Genomic DNA, 14,680 nt, shown 5'->3' on the forward strand with positions numbered 1-14,680 from the left:
CCTACCCTCGGTACAAGAACTGTTCCAGAGCCGCTGTCTGAAGAAAGCACAGAGAATTGCCAAGGACAAACTGCACCCCCTCCACACACACCTGGATCTCCTGCCATCAGGCAAGAGATATCGAAGCATCAAAGCCCGGACTACGAGGCTGCTAAACAGCTTCCTACCACAGGCTGTGAGGCTGCTAAACAGTCACTCTGCACCCACAGTCACTTGACTTGACTCTGCGGCTGGCACGGACACTTTAATACTGGCACTGGCCACTCAAATCAGCGGCCCCGGACATTTTTTTATGATTGGTTTATTGTATTTTAACATTGTGTTTTTTTTTTAACCTGCTTTTAACTATTTATACTGTTCCATCAGGGACTGGATTGTTTTTTTAGTGTTATTATGTGTGAAGTGTTTTAAATTTCATGTGCGATGCTCCGCTATTCACTGGGAAACGTCTTTTCATTTTGCACTGTAACAACTGTTGCTTGCAAGATGACAATAATAAAGGTTGATTGATTGATTGGTTGATTGGATGTCACGATTTTGAAAGACTCTCGTTCGAAGACGTCCAAAAGCTGTTCCAGCACACTTAAGACGATGTTGGATCTCGTCATCAAGGTGGACATTGGAGGAGAGGTGACTTCCAAGGTACGGAAGGTGATCCACATTTTCCAGGGTTGTTTCACCAAGTTGAATTGACGGATGGTTCTCAGTTGGTGACGATTGGTAGATAACCTGAGTCTTCTTGGAGTTGATGGTAAGTCCAAGGTTCGTGTATGCACTGTTGAAGGCAGTCAGGATCTGTTGCAGATGATTTACTGAGAGAGCTGCAACACAGTTATCATCTGCGTATTGGAACTCGATGAGGGAGCTCATAGATGTCTTAGTTGAGACGGGCAAGATTGAAAAGCCTGCCATCTGTTCTGTTGATGATTTCGATTCCTGGGGGTGGATGATTGTCACAATGAAGATGGTGAACAGTGACGGGGCAATCACGCATCCCTGTTTCACTCCTGATCTGACTTGAAACGGCTCACAGTTGCTGTTGCTGGCCATGACTGTGGCAAGCATGTCATCGTGGAGGAGTCTCAGGATTCAAATGTACTTTTCAGGACATCCATAGGTGGATAGGACGGCCCATAAGAGTTCCCTTGATACCGAGTCAAAGGCTTTAGTAAGGTCGATGGATGCCATGTACAACGGTTGAAGTTGTTCACGACAGTTTTCTTGTAGTTGACGCATTGTGTAACAATGGGCAGATGGTAGAGATGGGCCATAATTTAACTAAGATAGAGACAAAATGTTGGAGTAACTCAGCGGGACAGATAGCATCTCTAAAGAGAGGGAATGGGTGACAATTCCCATTCCTTCTCTCCAAAATGCTGTCAATCTCGCTAGATTACTCCAGCATTTTGTGTCTATCTTCGGCGTAAACCAGCATCTGCAGTTCCTTTCTACACATAATTTAGCTAGCTGAGTGGCTGAATTAGTAACTCCTGCTCCAACTCCCTGATTTAAAAGAGATGTAAATTCTACTGGGTTTATCAAACCCACAGGCAAAATGATAGAGATGGATTCACTTCAGAAATTTCTAATAAAATCGTATTGATTCATATTTATTATCATTCCACAAATCTTACTGTGGCCCCTGGTTCTGAACATGTCACGGTGGCGCAGCGGTAGAGTTGCTGCCTTACAGCGAACGCCGCGCCAGAGACCCGGGTTCGATCCCGACTCTGGGCGCTGTCTGTACGGAGTTTGTATGTTCTCCCCGTGACCCGTGTCGGTTTTTTCCGAGAACTTCGGTTTCCTCCCACACTCCAAAGACATACAGGTTTGTTGGTTAATTGGTTTGGTAAATGGGGCAATTGTCCCTAGTGGGTGTAGGGCAGTGTTAATGTGCGGGGATCGCTGGTCAGCGCGGACCCGGTGGGCTGAAGGACCTGTTTCCGCGCTGTATCTCCAAACGAAAATTTGCGATGCACAGTATAAACCTTTCATTTGGTAACAGTTTTGGAAGATCTGTAGAAATAGTTTCTCTAAAATCCTAATTGTGACCATCTGTCCCAACACTCTTACTCTATGTCAAATTTCTTCTATATTATAAAGTACCTTACAATAATTTACCACACATAGACTGACAGATAGGAGTATTATATTTTTGTTTTTGTCAATCATGCTGACTGCCATCAAGGAAAAAGGTGAAATGTAAAGTTGAAGTTTGAGGACCATTATGGGAGAATATAGTAAGCAGATGTAATGATCTTTCATGTGCCTAATGGCAATTTTTCAATATAATCTCATGGTTTTAGGTGCTTACATAAAGAAATGATCACAAATCTGAAGAAGGGTCTCGACTCTTACTATCTAAATGGCGTCGTTGGGAAAAGGGGAAGTACAACGGGATCTGGGGGTCCTTGTTCATCAGTCTATGAAAGTAAGCATGCAAGTACAGCAGGCAGTGAAGAAAGCGAATGGCATGTTGGCCTTTATAACAAGAGGAGTCGAGTATAGGAGCAAACAGGTCCTTCTGCAGCTGTACAGAGCCCTAGTGAGACCACACCTGGAGTATTGTGTGCAGTTTTGGTCCCCTAATTTGAGGAAGGACATTCTTGCTATTGAGGGAGTGCAGCGTAGGTTTACAAGGTTAATTCCCGGGATGGCGGGACTGTCAAATGCTGAGAGAATGGAGCGGCTGGGCTTGTACACTCTTGAGTTTAGAAGGATGAGAGGATATCTTATTGAAACATATAAGATTGTTAAGGGTTTGGACATGCTAGAGGCAGGAAACGTGTTCCCGATGTTGGGGAAGTCCAGAACCAGGGGCCACAGTTTAAGAATAAGGAGTAAGCCATTTAGAACGGAGACAAGGAAACACTTTTTCTCACAGAGAGTGGTGAGTCTGTGGAATTCTCTGCTTCAGAGGGCGGCGGAGGCCGTTTCTCTGGATACTTTCAAGAGAGAGCTAGATAGGGCTCTTATAGCGGAGTCAGGGGATATGGGGAGAAGGCAGGAATGGGATACTGATTGGGGATGATCAGCCACGATCACATTGCTGGCTCGAAGGGCCGAATGGCCTACTCCTGCACCTATTGTCTAATGACCCGAAACGTCACCTATTCCTTCGCTCCATAGATGCTGCCTCCTCCAGCATTTATGTCTACCTTCGATTTTTCCAGCATTTGCAGTTCTTTCTTAAAAAAAACCCAATTGACTTTGCAATAGGAACCAACCCCCTGAGCGATATTTTAATTTAACAAAGACTATGTGTAATTGCAAGAAATGATAGTTTATGAAAAACAAAACAAATGGTTCACACAAACCTGGTTTAAGATAACGTTTCACAATTAACTCATTTTGCTGCTGGTCTCGGCCTGCTATTACCAGATAGTTTTCACTGCTGATAAACCATAAGAACTTCTCAAACCTACAGAAGAGGATCAGAAATTACTAATAATGATGTGCAGTGTTAGAAAATCATTTACTCTCAAGTTCAAAGCCAATGCGAAATGTTATATACTTCAGGGTTAGAATAATTCACATAAACTTAGTTTCAATCTTTGAAGTTTTCTATATCTTCAAGCAAAGATTGAAATATTTTCAAAAATGTCAAACCTTCATTGATTCAATTACTGTTCTGAACTTAAAAATGACAAAAATCGACTTAAATGCTGAAAATGTAATGACTTTAACTTAGGAAATGGCTGGAAGGAAATATTTTTGCAAGGACTCTTTTGTATGCATCTGTTAGCAGATTAAACAGTAATTTCTCAGATTTAGTCTCAACTGATAGAAGGGATCTGTGCTCTCTGGTGTCTGTTATATCATTTATAAAATCTTGAATAATTCTGCAGTGATTGTGAGGACAAAGTAGGTAAAGAACTGGTGCACAACGATCCCAGGTGAGAGACAGTCATGGTACTCTGAGACCTTTCTTTAATCCAAGGAAGGACTTGGATCTGAGTTGTTGCAAAATGGGTATAGCTGCTTCAAGCAATTCTTTGCTGGGCTGTCGATCTAGGGTATGGAAGGCCTCCAATGGAAAATATCCATTGGCATCCACAGTCTTCTGTGGCAAAGAACTCCACAGATTCACAACCTTCTGGGGAATTCTTTGCCACAGAAGGCTGTGGAGGCCAAGTTAATGGATATTTTCAAGGCAGGGATAGATAGATTCTTGATTAATACGGGTGTCAGGGGTTATGGCAATTAAATTGGAAAAGGCAGGAGAATGGGGTTAGAAGGGAGAGATAGATCAGTCATGATTGAATGGCAGATGGGCCGAATGGCCTAATTTTGCTCCTATCATGTATGACCTTATGAGGGTAATGTAGGATGTCATTATTTTGTACAATTCCCATTTATTAGAAATGACTGGTCTGTCAGGAGAAACTCAAGTGGGTTAAATCATACTTATTATCTGTACCAAACTTTGATTAAACTGGTATTAACTATTTTACCACCTTAACAGAAATTGGGGGAATAAGCCTGCTTGCACCAAAGTGTCAAATATATTTATTGTTACATGACTGAATCCTGCAACTAAAAGGTGCAAGTTAGTGAGAGTCCACTTCTGCATAAAAGCAGGCAGAAAGAACACTACATTCTCGGAGTCTGAAAAGAATGCTTGGAGGCAAATTAGCCCAATTCAAATAGGGTGAACTCACTTGAATGATACAACAATTTACATTCCATTCATTGTATCAGTCTAGTTAGCGGGCTCTACATACTCAATACATACCACATAACCTACCAATACACTTTTCTCGCTTTCTGAATTGTAATGACTGTTTGAACTTCTTTTAGCGTCTTTTTTGTCTTTTTTTCAGCCGATTTAAATGCCTAAAAAAAGAAACATTTTTTGAATAAATTGATTAGAAATGTGAAAATAGCAGTGAAAAAAAAAATAAAATAAAATAAACCTCAACAATCTATACATTTTGAAGCCAGTTGGAGGATATGTAATGGGATGTAGGGGTCTTTGCAGCACTTCAAGCCTGCTCAGCCACTCAATAACAACGTGGCTGATCAGTGTTTTGAATATCTATTACGTCATTTGAACCTCAGTGACGCTGAAACGAAACTCCGTTTCCACAGCCATACAACCAGAGACAATTCTTACAAGACATACAAACAATTCAATTTACACAAACATCCATCACAGTGAATCTCCTCCTCACTGTGATGGAAGGCAAAGTCTTTTAGAAGTGTTAGAAGTCTACTTTGCATCGATTCCTCCAAGTTACCTAGTGTCAAAAATCAATTGCTCTCAATATACTCAATGAATGAGCACTTATAACTCTCTGAAGCAATCTGTAGCAGATACAAAATAAAAGCATAACACGCTGGCAATACTCAGCAGTGTAGGGCATGTGTGTATTGAGAAGCAAAGTTAATATTTCAGGTCAATGAACAGCTCTGATAAGCATTTGCCAACCAGAAATGTTGCTGCTTTCCTCTCTCCACAAATGCTCGTGAATGTATTGAAAATGTTTTGAAGGTTCTGTTTAAAGTTGACACTTCTAGCATTAACAGTATTTGTTTTTGTACTAGTATATATTTGTTATAAGCAGACTCAAAATGATATTGTAATCAAGAAATCTGAAATTGCAGGATATATCCCATCCATTCCAGATATCAAAAGATCATTAAAAAAAACTAGAGGATATAGATAAGGCTCAGAAGGGGAAATCTTGCTTGACTAATCTTCTGGAATTTTTTGAGGATGTAACACGTAAAATGTTTAAAAGAGAGCCAGTGGATGTAGTGTATCTGGACTTTAAGAAAGCCTTTGATAAGGTCCCACACAGCAGATTAGTGTGCAGAATTAGACCACATGGTATTGGAGGGGGAGGGTATTGACGCGGATAGAAAATTAGATGGCAGACATTAAAAAAAGTATGAATTAACGGGTCCCTTTCAGAATGGCAGGTAGTGGCTAGTTGGGTGCCGCAAGGCTCGGTGCTGGGACCGCAGCTATTTACTATATTAATAATTTAAATGAAGGAATTAAAAGTAACATTAGCAAATTTGCAGATGACACAAAGCTGGGGTGGCAGTGGGAACTGTGAAGAGGATGCTATGAGGATGCAGGGTGATTTGGACAGGTTGGGTGAGTGGGCAGATGCGTGGCAGATGCAGTATAATGTGGATAAATGTTAGGTTATCCACTTTGGTGGCAAGAACAGGAAGGCAGATTATTATCTGAATGGTGTCAGATTAGAAAATGGGGAAGTGCAACAAGACCTGGGATTTTGGGGGGGTCCAGAACCAAGGGACACAGTTTAAGAATAAGGGGTAGGCCATTTAGAACTGAGATGAGGAAAAACATTTTTATGCATAGAGTTGTGAATTTGTGGAATTCTCTGCCTCAGAAGGCAGTGGTGGCTGATTCACTGGATGCATTCAAAAGGGAGTTAGATAGAGCTCTTAGGGCTAGCAGAATCAAGGGGTATGGTGAGAAGGCAGCAACGGGGTACTGATTGTGGATGATCAGCCATGATCACATTGAATGGCGGTGCTGGCTCGAAGGGCTGAATGGCCTACTCCTGCACCTATTGTCTATGTATCTAACTCAAATAAAATGAGCCAAATGTAGGTCCTCCCCAGGTTACACAGAGTTTGTTCCTGAGAACAGTTAGTAACCCAACAGTTTATAATTCTGAAGTGTGGCTGTGAGCTGAGTTCTCAATGGCATAAGATGCACACATCCTCATTGCACCCGGCACATTTGACTTTTGATAGTACAGTGGAAAGAAACCACATGGTCCTGGAATACAGGAAAAAGATAAATGCCGTTCCCATGCACCTCCTCTTAACGACTGGTCCAGCAGAGGCTGATTCATGAGCCAGTGATATCTGTACTGGTAAAGATGCAGTATATATTTGCAACCAATTTAAATTTCAAAATATCAGATCTATAACACGTAAAATGATAATAAAATAAAATTGTGCTGCAGCGTGAAATACTTCTCACCTTTTCTGCAGCTTCAACGGTCTTCTGTTCTTTCTTCGCTGCATGTCTTTTCTGATCATAGTATCTGTATCGAAATATCATTTGAAAAAAAATTACTCCAGAGTTGTGTGTATGTTTAACATGAACCTACTAAAAATGATCAAATATAAATCCTTGGGAACACACTCGTCTATTTTAAGTACAGATGCTCCCCGATGTACGATGTTTCCACTTCTGAACCTTCTGAATTTTGTAGTCGGCATGGGCAGTATTCTGCATATCGCCAACTTGGAGAATTTTACATTTTTATCAAGCAAATTAATCAAGCCCATTAACCTACAAACCTGTACGTCTTTGAAGTGTGGGAGGAAACCGAAGATCTCGGAGAAAACCCACGCTGGTTACGGGGAGAACGTACAAACTCCATACAGACAGCACCCGTAGTCGGGATCGAACCTGGGTCTCTGGCACTGCATTTTTGCTGTAAGGCCACAACTCTACCGCTGTGCCCCCGTGACTTACGATATTTCGACTTTATGATCGGCAAATGCTGGGCAACGGCAGCGAGCGTCACGTCACTTCCGCTCATGTGATCGATTTGTATTAAATGCGTTTTCGACTTGCGATATTTTCGATTTAGGATGGGTTTATCGGACCATAACCCCACCGTAGGTCGAAGAGCAGCTGTACTAGCCACCTCTTGGCCACGTGCAATTTAAGTACAAAACCAAATCAACTTATCATCCTTCTTTGGCAGACAAAACTGCTGGAGAAACTCAGCTGGTGAGGCAGCATCTATGGAACGAAGGAATAGGCGACATTTCGGGTCAAAACCCTTCTTCAGATTGATGTCGGGGGGGGATGGGGGCGGGAAAAAGAAAGGAAGAGGCGGAAACAGTAGTTTGTGGGAGAGCTGAGAAGGGGAGGGGAAGGAGGGAGAAAGGAAGGACTACCTGAAATTGGAGAAGTCAATGTTCATACCGCTGGGGTGTAAACTACTCAAGCGAAATATGAGGTGCTACTCCTCTAATTTGCGGTGGGAGTCACTCTGGCCATGGTGGAGGCACAGGATAGAAAGGATTCGGATTCGGAATGGGAGGGGGAATTGAAGTGCTGAGCCACCGGGAGATCAGATTGGATATTGCGAACCGAGCGGAGGTGTTGGGCAAAGCGATCGCCAAGCCTGCGCTCGGTCTCACCGATTTTAACCCAGACCCGTTACCACAGTACGACCACTTCATACTCCTTTTATCATTACAGATCAGATGTTACTATATCTGTGCAGCACAATTAATAATTACACGAACCATGTGTACTGTGATTGGGAAATCCGATTATTTCATAACAATTTAACGTAACATGATACAAAATAGCAGCTTGAGCATAGATATGAAGAAGGAAGTGAGCAGAGCTCTTCCAAGGAGTTAATTCCAGCACCACCCGTAGGGTGTGTTTATAAAATGTAGATTCTTGAATGTGGGAGGGAATGCAACTGCAGAGCAAAACATAGGGGGGGGAGCAAATCCTATAAATCCCTCAAACACATCATTCTGATCTTCAGCAATTTCTTCACACTGGAAGCAGTTTAAAAAAAAAGCCCTATAGTTTAGTTATACATATTCTTTCATGTACAAAAGCCTCAGTGCCAAAATATTCTAAAATGTATCAAAAATAATTGCTACTACATTCAATTGATCAATTTGGCAACCACAGTTCCCAATGAATTTTAGATCTAAATACAACACAATCTCGAATTTTAACACAAAAGTTAAAGTATCAATTTAAAAGAAAATAGCAGCGTCAGTCACAGTTGTGTAGGTTTATGAAATGAACACCTACTTTTTAGCATTAGCATAAGCTGACAAGCTGAGGTCCACATCGACCAATATCGGTTTGTTCTTCTGTAATAGCTTTTTCTGTTGCTTATTTTTATTCTTTTTCTTCTTGCTTTTTGTTTGTTCATTTTCAGCCTCTTGATCCACATCAACAACTTGATCTTCCTCATCTGTTACATAAGGGTTTCTAAACAAAGTAACAAATTGTAAAGAGCCCAATCAATCCGGTGGAGAGAAATGACTACAAAAGAATAAGATAACTTCTTTAAATTAATGTATACAGTTCAAAATTGTTATTGTTTTAATACTTGTCTTATTGATTTTTAATAATTGTAGATTGTTATTGAACATGAGGACCATTCCAAGACCTTGAAAGACATGACTATCAGATTGGTTGCGACCCAGAACGTCACCCATTCCTTCTCTCCAGAGATGCTGCCTGCCCCACTGAGTTACTCCAGCTATTTGTAATATCTGATAAGCCTGAGGTCATGGTTTAGCTGATTGCCAAACTTTATTTTAGGGTGTTTCTTGGGTTTTCTCAGTCCCACTCATTGACATCAATCAGGATAGCTGTAGTCTACTGGACATAGCAGCTGACCAGCTAAAGACTCTCTAGTCTGGCACCCTTGTGATCCGACAGGAAATACAGGACCATACCAATTGCCCATTGATCACCTTGCTCTGAACAGGAGAACTGTTCTTTTTAAGTATCGACACTTCCCGGGTTATGTAAAGATTCCGAGAACTAAGTTTCATTGAGTTGAAAATGCAGTTGGCTAAGATTGCAAAAGTTGCACTAGTAGGTTAACTGGGTGAAGATTAATACAGGTCTTAGTTAATTTTAGATCTCAGTTGGAATTCGTTAATTAGCACAGATTCAAAACATGCCACACTACAAGAGTTACCAGTCCACAGAGTGCCAGGTTAAGAGAGTTTCAACCTGTAGCAGCTTATTCCGATCAAATATTTTTAATAAAATATTACGTAATGCATGTCTGTTTGTGAAGTTTTCTTTAAAGCTTTCTATGTTAGTTAATTTATTCTTTGGCTCTGTGCCCTTGCAGGTATATTGTGGAATCAGTAAAATAAATTGATTCAAGGATCAGCTAAATTTTTATCTTCTGTGTATGGGACAGTTTCAAGGCCTCTTGTTACATGAGTGAACAAGAGGAAGAGAACTGGACTTTGTTGCCTTCCCTCACAGTGGGAACAATTGCGGGGGGGGATGTTTTTATGTTTCATGTTAAATTCTTTAATGTTGTGTTTTATTTTTATTGGTGTGCTGCAGATGGCTCGGAAAACATGGCTGCTGGAGGCGAGAGTGAACGCTAACGCGATTGGCTGCCGCTGCTCTCTCTCCGAATTGTGTATTGTTGCTGTATATGTTGTTTTTGTTTCATGCTTGTTTTAATTGTAAGGTGTCATGCTTGTTTTAATCGTAAGGTGTCCCTGAGAGTCCTGAAAGGCGCCCATAAATAAAATGCATTATTATTATTTAACTAATTCTAGCCAAGATCATATTTACAGTAGAGAACTCACTTTTTTCCTAATTTACTCATCAGCAAACAACTGGACAAACAGGAACATTCCATAGGAGGAAATATCCCACAGGAAAATTCCAAATTATATCATAACTTTAAAATCTTTAGTTCTATGGTCACACATTTATATATGACTGTTAATCTCTCTCAACAAGTAATTTTAGAAGAAATGGGCTGGATGCTCAATCATATATTTTGTAATCCCCAAAATACACGCATTCATTCAGGGTGACACAGGGGTGCTGTAGGTATTGAGACAGAACCTGCTGTTTCACATTTCCAGTACCAGGGTTGGAATCTAGTTTCCACTGCTGTGGGTATATTTTTCAAAACTGCAGACTTGCTACTATTTTTTATTTTTTTCCCCACTGAAACCCTAGATCCAGTAATATATCATGGATTAAAAGCTTACATCAAAAGACTTTTTTTTTTTTTAAACTTACTTTAGCAACATGGTGATGTGATTTGTGTTCAGCTTCAAGTCTTTAATGGAGCACGCAACAGGGTCTTCTTGTTCCTGAGCCTCCTTTACAATGCTCCCAATTTCCGTCCAGTCAATCTGATTAGCTAAGGCGCTGCGTATCACTTCAATTGCTTTATCAACAACAGTCAGATTTATCTCAATTAGCTCTCCTTTCAATTTATCATATTCCTATTGATGGAAAATATAGATGTAAGATTATTTGCATTCCCTGTTGTAACCTTTGCGTTAGATAAATGTGCCAATTCACTTCAGTGGAATCGTTAAAAGGATTAATACCAAACGAAACAATGAGTTATTAGGAGGGGAAACCTGAAACGCGTTTACAGAATTGTGTTCCGGGGAACATCTTAAAGGTGGACTGAAGGATGCAGGATCGATTCCAGGGCATGATGTGCAGAGTTTGTGGAGATAGGGGAAAGGGAAAAGGATCAAACCCAGGAAATCAAATGAATAAAACTGTGGGAATTTTAGACCAAAGGGAATGCCATCAGATAAGATGCAAGCAGCAAAGTTTTGAAGGAGCCTTCAGTTTGTGAAGAACAAAAGTTGTCAGGTAGCATTCGTACAGCTAAAATCACCCACAAATGCTATACGGTACCTGTTCATATTTACAATGTAAACATGCACCTTAAGGCTACATTATCTGCATGCATGATAATAATGTCCACTACAGGAAATCTACAATTCACCATCATTCAGTACAATGTTGTAAGTGTGGGATTATTTTTACCTGATTTACTTGCAAAGAATCCAATCTTTTCTCAAGGTCTTTACGAACATTGTCCAGTTTCTTCAATGCTTGCTTTTCCTTGAAGATAGAAAGTTTGGTGTTACATAAAATGTTTTCACCTGTGCATAAGTGTTTGCAAATTACACATTCATCTACTTACAACTCTACATTCATCAAGAACAAATAATTTCATGGCCTTTGGCAGAGGTTGCATTTACATTAAATCACATACTTTATTTTGTGAACTGTGGAACTAATACTATATTTTTACTACTTTTAATCTTAACATTATATCTGAGGTGACCTTAATCTAACTACTGTAAATGTAGTCAAATGATTCTGATAATTTGAGCCAAGAATCAATGTGGGATACAAGTCAATAAGACTGTCATTGCACTATACAATGACTAATAAATATAATATGTAATGGGTTACGAATGACCTAGAAAACGTTTTACAATTTTCACAATTTAAAATACAGTTCAACAAACTGTGAAGATTGCAACTCTCACAAAATCAGGTCATGCCCACATTAGCTAGATTGTTTAACCTGCTCACCCCACCTTTCACCACATCACCTGTCCTCCAGTTCAGGGCATCACTGTCCTACTGCTCTTCAGCCAGCTACTTCAGTAGTTGCAGATCTCCCCCCCACAACCACCCCTTGGACCTCTATCTCTCTCTCTCACGCACACAGACATTCCTGGGGCTTCTGATTCCTATTTCTTCCAATTTTGCAATCTTCCTCAATTAAAGAAAGTATGATTTTGTCTATCTATTCCAGAACGAATTAACATATTTTTTAAGCACATCAAACAGAACCATAATAATAAAGCAATGTGACTTATCCTTATTCCAATTTTGGCAGGAGAATTGTTCTAAAGCAACAAATACAGCTTATATGCTTAAAAGAGGGTGTTGCTTTGCATTGATAAAACTGTTGAAAATTATATTAGTCAAGAAAGTGCCAGAAGCTTTCAAAATTAATTGAGGAGATTAGGAAACAATGTTAAGAACAAGCTTTCATAGCTGGATGTTGGAAGATTATGTATCTGGCTATGTGTTAGATAGTATTGGGGAACTCACAGACATTGTTAATGATATAGCGCCATGAAGAAACCGTGCATTTTTCTGCACTCTGGCACAATTCGAGAACAGATGGAATTATTCATCATAGGTGATGCATCTCTGAGCAAGAAAGGCACTAACATATTTGCAAAGGATCATGTTATTTGTTGGCAATGAAAAGTTTAAAAAAAATGATGACCCTCTAGTTGTAAATGTTGTTAATGTCAATATTATACCCTTCGATTGCATTGGTAATACAAAAAAAAGTTGGCCTAAAGTTTTCTCCTACAGCTACACAAATCTGTTGTGACAAAATCTATTAATTGTTTCAATATTTTAAATATGTGGATTATGTATTCAAAACAATAAAATGGTTAGTCGTATAATAAATGAATGTTGCTTTAATTATCACCCTTTCTATGACGATAATTTCAAAAACAAAACAATTTCAATATACATTCACTGATTATGTTTTTTTTTTAAATACTACTTAAAGAGTTTTAAACCTTACCTGCTGTAAAGCTTTTATATCTATTTTCTGACTTTCTATCTTTGAGTAAAATTCATCTACAGCCTGAACAAAAAATGTATTACAAAATTAGTATACAAAAATGATCAATAGGAAACTGACAACTGCATATGTTTTTATTGTTTCAGAGTTGTGCAAACCCCAATTTTCCTACTGGCTTGAACTTTGATATGGTGTGTTAGCAAGGTAACTAGTGAGACACAATTTCACCCAAGCTAGTACTGTTTTTACCCAAGATTAAAACTGCATTTCCTGAAAAAATTGTTCGCCAATTACTCGGAATAGAAAGACAGCTCATTTTTCCTCTAGCAGTGAGACGGGATATAGAACAGTACAGCACAAGAGGACCTTTGGCCCATAATGTCTGTGCCAAACATGATGCCAAGATCATCTCTTTTCTACTTCAACATAATCCACATGCCTCCGTTCTCTGCATGTCCACATGCCTATCCAAAAGTCAAATAGTTTGCATTTTTATAATTATGTGGCCTATTTTAATGAGTCAGATCTGATTATATTTCATGGGCCATTCCATCTGATGGGCTTAGACTCCACATCTAGAAAAATAAACAGAGAGCATCAGCCCCAGTAAATTCAATGAGTTGGCCAGGTCCAGCCTAGTCCAGACCCTTGACAAGCCTACATTACTCATTCACTATTTTAAGACATCTTAGATTCAGGAAAAGCCTGGCTTACATTCCCTACCCACCATTTTCCAATCATAGCGTGGATTTATAAAATGAAGTTTAAATGCAATAGATCATTGTACTATCATAATGGTCCTTAATTAAGAAAGTGTTATGTACAAACCCTTTTAATATATAAACCCATCCCTAAACTGAATAAGACAGAATAGTTCAGAAAGGAAATAAATAAAATCCAGAAATGTGGCTATCACCTTATCAAATGACTCAAATTCGATGCAAGAACTGTTTGCATGTTGCGCAAAAAGAAATGGATGAAATTCCTCATAGCTGTAAAAGATAAAATATTTTCTTTTAAAATGGATCCTCTAACTACCCAACAATCAAACTAAATCAACAAAAACGTGAGACTTACGTTAGTAACTCTTCAGGTGGCTTAGTAGGATCCAAACTTGGCTTACTTTCACGTTTCCTTATTATGTATCCCTAACCATAAATAGAAAAAAATAATTAATACATATTTATTGTTTCTAGTTTAATGACATTTACATATGTACATGACTTTTATGAAAGTAACAATGCTCATTCACAAAGGTTCTATCTGAAGACAATGGCCAGATGATCTATTGCGCACCCTTTAAATCTCCATATTGTCTCTACTTCAAAAGTATTTTACCATCTGAGACGCAAGCAAAGTAGCCTAATGTTAAAGCTGCCTTGCAGTTCCAGACACCTGGATTCAATCCGGATTGTGTTCTCCTTGGGATTTCCCCAAGTGCTTTAGTTTTCTCCCACACTGCAAAGGCATGCGGGTTCGATGGTTAACTAGTCACTGTAAATTGCCCATATTGTGTAGGCAAGTGGTTAGAATTTGGGGGGAGATGATGGGGATGTTGG

The 14,680-nt window shown here is 39.5% G+C and overlaps 1 protein-coding gene across 2 annotated transcripts in view; it reads right to left on the reverse strand.

Moving 5' to 3' along the window:
• The window catches only part of LOC129700534 (ribosome quality control complex subunit NEMF-like), a 63,649-nt gene that overhangs the window by 31,010 nt on the left and 17,959 nt on the right, over nt 1-14,680 (reverse strand). For both annotated transcript variants that reach the window (XM_055641116.1, XM_055641117.1), the window contains exons 9-17: nt 14,199-14,269; nt 14,038-14,113; nt 13,122-13,184; nt 11,543-11,620; nt 10,772-10,980; nt 8,789-8,971; nt 6,971-7,034; nt 4,748-4,836; nt 3,318-3,421 (exon numbers count right to left, since the gene is read on the reverse strand). In XM_055641116.1, the coding sequence (XP_055497091.1) occupies nt 3,318-3,421; nt 4,748-4,836; nt 6,971-7,034; nt 8,789-8,971; nt 10,772-10,980; nt 11,543-11,620; nt 13,122-13,184; nt 14,038-14,113; nt 14,199-14,269 (937 nt within the window). The remainder of the gene's footprint in view (nt 1-3,317; nt 3,422-4,747; nt 4,837-6,970; nt 7,035-8,788; nt 8,972-10,771; nt 10,981-11,542; nt 11,621-13,121; nt 13,185-14,037; nt 14,114-14,198; nt 14,270-14,680) is intronic.

This window comes from Leucoraja erinacea, chromosome 9, assembly GCF_028641065.1.
Source record: "Leucoraja erinacea ecotype New England chromosome 9, Leri_hhj_1, whole genome shotgun sequence".
In the NCBI taxonomy this organism is placed as follows: Eukaryota; Metazoa; Chordata; class Chondrichthyes; order Rajiformes; family Rajidae; genus Leucoraja; species Leucoraja erinaceus.